Raw genomic sequence first — 11,231 nt, 5'->3', positions numbered from 1 at the left:
GCAGGCCCTGTAGTTACAGCACGAGGACGGGAGTCGTGTTTGCGATGGAACATGATTGCCTTGGTCTCCCTGTGCCTGTTTTCTCTTTTCTCCTTTTGGAGAATTTATGCCCCGTGTCCACTATATAACTTGACAGAGTGACTCGAGACACTTGAGACAGCAGGGGGACAGGGTGGGCAGAGGGGAGTGGGGGACACGTCCCCAGCAGGGCCCTGTGGATCCCTTTGCGAATCACTCTGCAAGCAGCCACTGCTGGCCCAGATGTGGGCTGATGCTGTGGAATCAACTGTGACTAAAAAATGGGCTGGTTTTAATCTCCTGCGATTCGACAAGAAAGCGCCACTGGGCGAGCTGTTCCCAAGGCCCTCTGACGGCGGAAGGGCGTGGCTTGAAGGGGTGCCTGGGGCCACCAGACACCTTTCTTCTGTCACAAGTCATTCTCGGTTATGAACTAGAAATCTGGGCTCAGATTTGTCTTTACTGGATCCAAGTTGGCAGACAGCTCCTGCCGACGCTGTAGGAAGTAGAGGTGGAGGGTGCACGAGGGGACGGGGACCCAGCGCTCACCTTTCCCGAATCCGGGCAGATGCACTGCACGGTCCGGGGACTTGCTTCAGCCAGAATCCGGAAGGAGCCTCGTCATTCTGCGCGAAGCGATGATGCGGCCTTTCGTTGCGTTTATAACTGTCCCCAGAGGCTATTAGTCAAAAGGGTTCAGCTAATAAACGTATTATCCTGGTTCAGAGCGCTGACTTGTGTAACTGCTGTCGGGGTCAACGATGTCCTGTTTGCTCAACTTCCCGGAACCCCGACACTTGTGGGTACAGAAGCAGGGTGCAGGCCGGGGTCAGGGATCAGGGATCTCTTTGCCGCTGGGTCTGAGCGTGGTGGACAGGCTGGGGCTGTGTCACCTGGTCCTGGTGACTCCATCTGGGGCCCCTCTTTTGGTGACCTTTCCTTGCAGGGGTGCTGGACCCTGATGCAGGCCCTAGACCGGCAGCAGCCCGCAGAGCTGCTCTGGGAACTAATCCGGGCGTCAGGTGGGACCACAGCAAGGCTGCTTCTCTTCCTCTTGGGCGCCCGGTCCCTTGGTCTGTCCTCGGCCAACTGGTCAGCCAGAGGGAACAGTGCTTCTGAATGTAGGAGGAACACGTGGAGCATGCTGGGGGGTCCGGTTTGTTGGGTGGTCCGGAGACACTTCCTGTGTGGAGTGCCATGGGCGCCAGGGCCAGGGGCTGCCTGCCAGGCAAGAGTGAGGAGGGGGCAGCTGACCCCTGCGCATGATTTCAGAGGCATCGGGACACTTACCTTTCCTTCGAAAATACTCCCCTGCCGACCTCCAGTTATAGCCAGACTTCCGTGAGTAAAGCTCTATTTCCTTCAGCTCAGCTGGGAGTGGGAAACATCCTGGTTTGGGCAGTACAGTGTGTCTTAGCGCTCATTCTCCGTAGGAGGGTGTCTGTCAGATGCGGGTGATTGGAGTTAATCTACAAACGGCAGCACATGCATTTCGGTGCACAGGCCTGAGTTTGGGTCAACATATACGGTCCTGAAACTACTCTCGCCATCAAGATGAAGACTGTTTCCATCACCCAAAAGTCCCCCTGTCCCCCTGAGAGCCCCCATCTCAGCCCCTGGCAAGGATCTGATTTCTGTCCCTTTTGCCTGTTTCAGTTCCATGCATGTGGCCTCGTCCGGAGGGAAGCTTCTTCCTTTGTGTGAGGCCCCCTGTACTTGCTGTCGTCCCCCGGAGGGCAGGGGACAGAGCCGCTGCCTGCACTGCCGGCCTGACCCCCGCTGCCCGCAGCCCAGCTTCCTCGTCCCCACGTCCTCCCGTGGGCACTGTGGGTGTCCTCCGAAGGCCAGCAGGGGGAGGAAGTTCACACAGCAAAGGCCTGGCTGGCATCGCGCCTGGGCTGACCCCGCAGGGTGGTGCTGAGGGCGCTGATGACAGAAACGTGGACGAACAAGTGTGACTGAAGCAGGGCCGTTTGGGAGGATCTTCCCCAGAAGGAGAGGAGCCGGGGCTCCCACAGCTGAGCCTGACGGACCTCTTCCCTGGGGTCCCAGGGACAAGTCAGCCCCCCTCCGTTTGAGCTTGAGTCCCGCTGCCCCCGGTCCAGAGCCCTGGGGAGAGAGGCCGCTGTCCGGCCCCAGGCCAGCACCCGCAGAGCAGCCCACCGTGTGAGCAGGGCCTCAGGAACTCAGGGGGCAGAACAGATGTTTGCTCCCCATGAAAGAGGGCTGGTCCCTGCAGGCGTCGTGTGGCCCTTGTCACTCCTCTTACCCCGGGCCTGAGGATGTGCCTGCAGTTCCCTTTATTAAATAATACCTGTTACTGTAGGACTTGGTATTTCCAGGGCTTTTCTCTGGTTTCCAAGTTTGCCCTCCTTCTGACGGCCCACATTGACCTGATTTCAGTATTTAGTATTAGTATCTCCGTGCTCCACGTGTGCACACACAGACACACGTCCATTTCCAGCCCCGAGTCCTGGGTGCTAGTGCGTGTTCCGGTTGTATCGACTCTGCTACCCAGAGAAGCGCCATTGGCATATTTGGACTTTGTTCCTCAATAAACAAACGAAGGGCTGGTCTGATCCCCTCATCCCGGGGTCTGAGCACAGGCCTGGAGCTGTCGCTGGAGCGGGAACCCGCCCTGGATGCCTTGCTTATCGCGAAACCTCAGGAAAATAGCCCAGCCTCTCGAAGCCTTCGTTTCCTGTCTGTGAAATAAGCATGTTGGTGTTTTACACCTAATTCTGAAAGCTGGGATTCTGGGCAAAATTTAAGTTATTGAGAACACACTGGGGGCAAATGTTTATTGGAGCTACATGTTATCATGCACTAGAATGACAAGCTATATATGTCTGCTGAGCCCTGGTGGTCTCCAATATGTTTTGCTGTGTCTATGAGAACTTTAATTATGTTGAATAATGCTCTAAGGAAGCTTGTCCCTGAAACGCACATTTGCTCCCAAGTTGATTGAGTTTAAGGGAAAGGAGAAGCACCTGTCAGCATGACATCTGTGACATCCCATGAGCTGAGAGAGGTGCTGGCCCAATCCTCTTGTCCCGCTGAGGCTGGCGGGGGGCCCCTCCCCTAAGGTCACCCAGCTTCCAGAGACCTGGCCAGAGTTCCGGCTTGTCTTCGAGTTCCCACTCTGAGCTCTCCCTTGACTGGACCACTTTTGTGGTTTTGAGCGTTACCAGATATCTAACTGCAGTGAGCCTAGCCAGCCACAGGTTGCCAAACTTTTCCACCTTTTCCCTTGACAGTTAGAACTTGGTGATCAGAAACAACAAATCCACGTCAAGGCTGTTGAATACATATGTTATTTTGGGCTCCAAACAGATGTGACAGAAAGGATCAGTTATGGCAAATCTTCTAAGTTAAACTTTTCCTGAAAATAGCGGCAAAGAGGGTCCAGGAGTGGTAAGGGAAGTGTGGTATTATGTTAATATTTATGTTGGGCTGTAGTTCACCAGGAAGGAGGGTGTAAGGCCTGTGTGTGAGCTGGCGAATGACAGGAACAGCATTTGCTCCTAGTCGCCCATCCGTCTGAACGCCGAGCAGAGAGGTCCACGCACCAGCACCGTGTGACATCGGAGCCTCTGCGAATTTGAAAGAGGGCCTGGAATCGGGGGCAGTTACAGTTCTATGGTTCTGATCACGAAATTAGAAGATGCTTATTAGGGCCATTTGTTGACAGCATTAAGAATTAACAAATTATGTTGTTAAAGCATGACAAAATTTAATGGTTTCATTAGAGAACTATAAAGTCTGTTACTTAAGAGAGAACTATGGTGGTTTTAGAAAGCGGGAAATATTTACTGGACTCTCTGGGGTCTAATTTCTATAACCCAGGCAAAGCTTAGCTATTATGATGTAAAGAATTAAAAAGACAGTAAAACAGAGGAGAGATACCTTTATATGTGTGACGCCAACGAAGCCCCTTACCACCTAGGAAAGTTGTGAGTCATGTGAGTCCACTGCGCTGGCATTTTCTTTAGAAGGTAAAATTGCAAGGCCGGTTATTGTTAAGAAGTTCCTTCTTTCCAGAGTGGGGAAGGGGCCGTTTTTGTTGTGTGGGGAAAGTAGGAAAGGTGTGTGGGGAGAGTGCCCACCGCTTGTGGCACCAGAGACCAGGGCCCGTGGAGGGGCCCCGAGACCCTCTCAGCACAGAATCCTGGCTGCCCCCCTCGTAGGGATGGGGCTGGCGCTCTGCAGAGTGACAAAGGGCGCCAGGAGCACCGCTTAACTGACGCTTGAGGGTCCGTGACCCCCGCGCCTGGCCTCCCAGGCCGAGGAGGGGACAGTTGTGTGAGGTGAGGGTACAGCTCTCAGTAACGAAGGCAACCATTTTCCAGTCTGGGAAGCTTGCCTACCGTTTAGTAAAAGTGAACCGAGACGATCACCTGAAGAGTTCAACTAAGTTCGGGCCACAGTATGTTTTGGTCTGAATTACGCGGATAATTGTGTTATGGTGGAGAGAATTCTGAACTGGAGTTGGATCTTGGTTTCCAGTTGGGTCTGTCAGGAAGGAGTGTTTAAGCTACTCGCTGGACCCCGTTTCCTCGTCTGTAACATTAGGGTCTATCCGAGAGTCAATGAGTCATCTGTGTACTTGTGTGTGAACACCATTCCCCGAGAAAGGAAAGCCACGTCTGTGACTCTGTGTGGCAGTGGAACAGGGTGGCCTGAGGACTCTCCTTAGGCTGCTGCCCGCCGCCGGCCTGCGGAGCACCCCCTAGCACCATAAGACCGTTCTCCCCTGCCAGGGGGAGACTCTCTCTGTTTCTCTTCTTTTCTGCACACTCCACGTGGGACCGAGAAGCTGGAGGGAGCCCGCGTGAGGCTGTGAGCCGGGAGCCCAGGGCCTGGAGTGGCCGTCTCCAGGGGTGGCCAAGTCCCTGCAGGGGTGGCAGGGCCGGGGCCACCGCCAGGGCCAGGGCCCTCCTTCCCGTATTTGGGAGACGACTCCTCCCTCTCAGGACGCGGTTTGCTGCTCAGGTTCTCAGCCCCCAAAGGCCGCAGACCGGCTCCTGGTCGCCTGGGGCCTGGCCGGGCACTGGGGCATGTCTGGGCCCTGCAGGCCGAGGCTCCAGGAAGGGGCGTGTGCGTGCGTTTCTCTCTCAGGCCACCGCCTTCCGGGGATCGGGGGTCAGGAAAGGGGACTGCAAAGCACCCGGGGGCTGGGGGGCTCTTTGAAAACTGACCCAGGGCACCCTGGCCGACGGCCCAGACTCCCAGGTATCAAAGGGCGTTGCCCAAACCAAACAGACCCGCCCTCACCCCGCGGTCCCGAGCCCCCTACTCGGCCTAGGGTCAGCTGCCCGCGGCAGCCTGGTGTTTGCACAGGTGGGCCTTGGCCCCTGGGTCTGGAGGCTGGGGAGAGGGGTGAGGCAGGTTAGGGGATGGGGTGGGCTGGGGGAAGGGGATGGGCTGGAGGAGAGGGGAGGGGGTGGGGTGGGCTGGGGCCGGGGGAGGGTCCTGGGCGGGGAAGGGGGAGGGGATGGGCTGGGGCCGGGGGAGGGCCCTGGGCGGGGAAGGGGGAGGGGAATGGGCAGGCGCTGGGAGAGGGGCAGGCCCTGCCCTTTGCCCACCAGAGCTCGGAGGAGGAACCGGATTTTCTGGGCGGATGCAGGAAGGGTGGACCTCGGCCGGGTCTCTCAGGGGACCTGCCGCAAGGAAGCCGAAGCTCCCAGGGCTGGGGCTGCGGAGCAGCGGCGGGACCCCGACCCTCCGTCGCCTCCCGCCTGGGTCCACCGCGAATGATGGCCGCTCGGTCGTGGGAGCTGGAGCTCGGCAGTGGTCGTGGCGCCGGACCGGGGCGCAAAGGTCCCCTGGAGCTCGGCAGTGGTCGTGGCGCCGGACCGGGGCGCAAAGGTCCCGTGACCCTGGCCTTTCTCTAAAAAACCTGGTGGTCCCTAGTGACACGGCGAAGGGGACCCCTCACTCACCTAAAGTCCGGAGTGTTCATTAGGAAGGAAGGCCCTCTGAGGGGAAGGGAGAAAAACTGTGATTGAGAAAACATCCTTTTTTACGTTGCTGTTTCTGTCCATTTGCAGAACTTTCCCGGTGTGTCGATTTAGAAATGAAACCAGTGGGGTTACAAACCCGACGTGGAGGTAGGCGGCAACTGGCCTCTGGAGGGGGCAGAGTCGGAGGGGAGGGTCAGTCCGCGGGAGTCAGTGATGGGGGCGGGGGCTCCCCAGGCGTTGGGTGTGGCGTCAGGAGCGCAAAGAACTGAGCGAATGGATCCCCGCCATTTCAACCCGCTGAGCCTGGACCACCGCTCCGCTCCCCCCGGCCCCCCGCTTCAGTTTTATTTTCTAATTATTGGTCGTGTGGGTGCAAATCTCTGCTTAAATGGGTGCTTTTTGTCATAATTCAACCCTGTTATTATCCCTCTTCATGACTACTAAGTAGATATAACCAGATCGGTCAAGACTTGTTTCTTGTTAACTAGACTTAGGGATGGGCTTTTTTTCCCTCCCATTCCTGCCAAAACACAACATCTTGAAATGAACTGCACTTTCTTTCCCCACTTCACCATACGTAGACCCCAAATCATCCTCTTGTCTTGGATAAGACGACATCTGCCCGGAGGCAGGAACAACAATGGGGCCGGCACTTACACCTCTGACTTTTTCCGTCTTTGTATTACTTTTCGAAGACTGCAATCCATGAATTGTTAGCGCTCTATTGCCTTTGAATTTGAGAAACCGATGTGCACACTGCTTTCTGGTACTTCTGCTGATGGAAACCTTTCGTTTTTAATATGGGTAATCATCTCTGCCCCATCGGAGGTGGCCTCTCTCCTCAGATCACAACTGAAATAGGCCTGGCAGCCCCACCTCTACAAACCTTATCCTCCTACAAAAGGAGAGAGTGACAAATTACTACTGATGGGTTCACACCCGGGTGGACTGGGCATGCCTAAAAAGGTGGTTTTGTTTTGACAAAAAACCAGACTTTCGAATTGCTCTTAAAACTGCCCTGAAGAAGTCTTCAGTGTGTTAACAAGTCCCTTGCCAAGATGGTTTCCAGCTTTTTGAGCAGATGATCAGAAGAACCACTGTACCTGACAATGTCTGCTTGATGCTAAGGCTGTTAATAGCTGAACTTGTCTACTAAAGGATTCTTGGGGAAGAGGGGCCCACACCTTATCTTGCTCTAGTAACTATTAAGTGAATTCTTAGAGAGGTTACTGGTTTGATGTTTAAGGAATCCCACTGATGGACGTTCCACCCCGGAGAATTGTACAGCAATTTGTCAGGTAAGGAAACCTGCAGCCTCTACCTTCACTGAATTATTCAGGAAAATATTTGGTACTCCACAGGGAGTTTCTTAAGAGTCAAACCCGAACCCATTTGGAGGTGGGGGGCGGCGGGTAGGGTGTAAAAAGCTCTCCATCTCCAACCCATCACCACAAAATGCCGAAGTCGATTGTGAGTTTTATTAAAAAATAAGCACTATGCCTGGCTTTCATAACATTCATACATGAACATGTACACAGACACAAATAAAATAATATTAAAAATAAAAATCACACTTGCTTTCACGTGGCAGTGGTCCTGGCACCCCACATGCACAATGTTAACTTGTCCTTGGAAGAAACCGTTTGGCCCAAGGAGACCACAGTTATGAGAGAACCCAACCGCGAATAAAGCCGTAACCGTTGCCTGCAACATTTTCAATTTGGGTTTCAAAAATATATAAATAATTTAACTACAAATCCCAACAATATATATATTTTTCATTTTTGGCACAGTGAGACGTGGGTCAAGAGCAGAGGCATGGCTGGAACTCCTCTGGCCCCTCCCGCCCTCAGCCACACCTGCAGAAGCCACACGCTTGCAAGGAGCGGGGCCGCTACCCCCGCAGTAGTCGTATCATGTATCCCATGGAATGGTTCCCTGACGTGCTTTTTTGTTTTTGTTTTGCTTTTTAAGGGACAAATCACTGGACGGTGCAACGAAAACAGGAGGAACAAGGCGGAGCCTGGACACTAGGAAGGGAGAAGTCTCCGTGGAGGGGGCAAGGACAGGCTTGGTCAAGAAACGAGACCGTTGTGAAGCGCTGCTTTGCTCCGCTGTGACGTTAGTTATAAAGGACGAAGGGAAATGTCCGGGACAGCGTCGGACACTGGCGTCGGAAGGCGTTAGCTCTAAGGCACGTTTGGTGGAGATGTTTTCTTTGACGGTCTCCGTTCTCTGGGTGGAAAGCTCACCCCCACCCTTCCCGAGCCCGCGTTCCCGGCCGGCTCCGTCGCGCTCAGGCCAGGAGCGTCTCGGGCGGGCCGGGCAGGTGCGGGCCCGGCGGGCGGGCCGAGGCCACGTGCAGGGCGTCGGGCAGCCGCACGGGGCAGTACAGGTGCGCGCAGGCGGCCGGGCCCCGGAGCGGCTTGGCGGGGGCCGGGGCCGGGGCCGCCAGGGGCGCGAGCAGGAGGGGCGGCGCCTCGGCCCCGCGCGCGCCCAGCCGCGGCGGCTCGGCCGCGCCGAACGCCCCGAGTGGCAGCAGGGCCGCGGCGGGCGCGCCCGGAAGCAGCGCGGGATAGGGGGGCGGCAGCGGGCAGGGCGCCGCGCCCCACGGCGGGCGCGTCCCGGGGCCCGCGTCCCCGGAGCGGCGGCTGCGGAAGGGCTTGCTGAGGATGCTGTCGATGGCGAAGGGGCCGGAAAACCTGCCCGCCGGACTGGCACGCCCCTCGGGCCGAGCGGGCGAGCGCGCGCGGGGCGTGGCCAGCGCCGGGACGGCGGGCGCGGGCGGCGGAGGCGCGGCGTCCGGCGGCCCGGGGCCCGGGGCCGTCGCCCGGTGGCTGAGGCGCTTGCGGCGGCGGCGGAAGACCCCGTCGGCGAAGGTGTACTCGCTGCTGGGGTTAAGCATCCAGTAGTTGTCCTTGCCCCAGGGCCGCGAAGGGTCGCGCAGCACCTTGACGAAGCAGTCGTTGAGCGAGAGGTTGTGACGCACGGAGTTGCGCCAGCCGGTGTAGCTGCCGCGGAAGAACGGGAACTTGCCCATGAGGTACTCGTTGATCTCAGCCAGCGTCAGGCGCCCGCCAGCCGAGTCGCGGATGGCCATGGCGATGAGCGCGATGTACGAGTACGGGGGCTTGGGCCGCCGCGTGTACGGCTTGCCGCGCGCGCCCGCGCCGCCGCCCGCGCCCCCCGCCGCCGCCGCCGCGCCCGGCCCTCCGCCCGCGCTCCGCTCGCCGCCGCCCGCCAGCGCCACGGCGCCGCCGCCCGCCGCCGGGCTGTTGGCCGCGCAGTCCCCGTCCGAACCCAGGGAGTCGTCGCCCGCGGCCGACAGCGGAGACGGCGCGTCGCGGCCGCCCGCCCCCTCCAGGTCACTCCCCGGCTTGTCCCGGAGGCCCTCGCGGGGCCCGAACACCTCCAGCTTCATGCCCGCGCCCGTCCCCGCCCGGCGCGTACCCTTTTCCTCCGCTTGGTCCTGGGCAGCGGGCGCCGGGGCCGGGGTGGCGATCCTGGGCCGGGGTCCTGGCCTCTCTCTCCCGGAGCTCACCTTCCTCTTGGAGAGACAGTCGCTTTCCGGACAGCAGTCCCCTTCCACTGGAATTTTTCTTTGGAGGGATTTTGCTTATTGGGTGAACCGAGAGGGGCGGAGAGGAAGCAGTTGGGGGGGGAGCCTTGTTGCCTTCAGTTCGAGGAGTGGAGACTTCGGGGGAGGCGTGTAGGGCCGCGGTTCCAGCCTCGGGTGCCCGAGCGCGCGGGGCTTGGAGTTCCTGTTGGAGGAGGAAGCGTGCACATCTGCTTTCCGTTCCCGAGACGGGGTTTCTTCTCTGCAAGTCCCCGGTCCCGGGCAGGCGTCCTCGCGGGTCGAGACGGTGCCGGCTGCTGTGCGTGCCACCCACGCCGGGAGGGAGGGTCCGGCCTTCAGGCTCTAGCGCCCACGGAGCAGAGTCCCCGAGGCCGTGGCGCCCGCAACCGCCTTTCCGCCCCCGGTCTCCGGAGCAGCATCTCCACGCCGGCCAGCCGCAGCTCCGTCTCGCCTCCACCTTCGGCCCGGCCCAATATAACCCCGCGGCGCCCCGCGGGGGCGGGGCCTGGGCGCAAACCGAGAGGGGTGGGGAGCGAGGTGGCCCAGGTGGCCGCAGCTCCCGAGCAGGCGCGCACCAGGCGGGAGCCACGCGGCGGCGCGGCAGCAGGTTGTTTGTTTTGGGTCCGCTCGGCCCCGCCCTCCGCCTCCCGCCAATGGGAAGCGCGCGCGCGGCAGTGGTGCGCGCGTGCGCGCGCGAGTGTGCGTGTCCGCGAGTCCGCCCGCCTGGGAGGGGCCCCTGCGCCCTGGAGCTCACGGAAGCGATTTGGGCAAGTGGGCACGGCCGGGAGGCACCTGTAGGGGCACCTGGCGGGGTTGGGGCCCGCGGCCTCCCTCAGCTACACGCGGTGTGTTGGCTTCTCTGGGGGTTAAAACGATGCTGCTTCCTAGTGCCAACCCCTCTCGTCGCGGCCGGGGGCGGGGGACGCACAGCGGAGAACGCTCAGGACACACTCTGCAGTGACCGATCACCGGAGCCGCATGGTGTGTCCTTCTTGGGACTTCACTTTGAGGACCGTCTCTGTCTTGTTTCCTTTAGTGAATAAACTAGTGGACTTGAAATTGGTTACGCTTTCTGAGATGACCTTGACTCGCTCCCATGTTGGCCTCAGATTTTCTTTTGTCTTCCTTTGCCTCTTCTTTTACGTGGCTGGTGGCCCCTGCGAGGAGCGGCGGGTCCCCTTCGCCCGCGCTGTGCGGTTCTGCCTGCGCGGCTCCCACCCCCGGGAGGGCGGTTCCGGAGGGCGAGGGCGGGCGCAGTCCTCCTCCGGGACGTTCGCTGTGGTTTCTGTGGCACCGGCGACTGACCGTGGGGGTACAGGGCCATCTCTCCGCGGCGGGACATCGGGGTCTTACGCCCAGGTGGCGTGGTGCTCCTGGGAGGGGCGCCCGCCCCCGCGAGGGCGCATTTCTAACCCGCTGCCCTTCCACGCCGAGGTTTCGTCCTTTTCCGGCCTTTGTTGCAAACAGCTACGGAGATGCGAGTAGGCGGGACCCCCGCCCCCGATGTTTATTTTATTACTTTCCACCATTTGTGCAGAAAACGTACACAGCCCTGTCTTATCTTCATTCAGGCAGTTTTAAAGGCATTCAGCATGGGGCCCGAAAAATGACGAGCCCATCGAGGGCTCTGTTGTTTTTGGTGTTGGAGGAAAAGCTCTCGTTTGCAGAGTTCA

The 11,231-nt window shown here is 59.1% G+C and overlaps 1 protein-coding gene across 1 annotated transcript; it reads right to left on the bottom strand.

Annotated features, from left to right (window-relative positions):
• Positions 1-8,277: 8,277 nt before the first annotated feature.
• On the bottom strand, positions 8,278-9,402 carry FOXQ1 (forkhead box Q1; the record flags this gene model as incomplete). Its single annotated transcript, XM_082664365.1, has 1 exon — positions 8,278-9,402. One exon carries the CDS (start codon positions 9,400-9,402, stop codon positions 8,278-8,280), a length of 1,125 nt encoding a protein of 374 aa, XP_082520491.1.
• Positions 9,403-11,231: the final 1,829 nt, after the last annotated feature.

Source organism: Grampus griseus, assembly GCF_964374135.1.
Source record: "Grampus griseus genome assembly, chromosome: 10".
NCBI lineage: Eukaryota > Metazoa > Chordata > Mammalia > Artiodactyla > Delphinidae > Grampus > Grampus griseus.
Note: the sequence above shows the minus strand (reverse complement) of the source record. Positions and strands in the feature narration are given on the sequence as shown.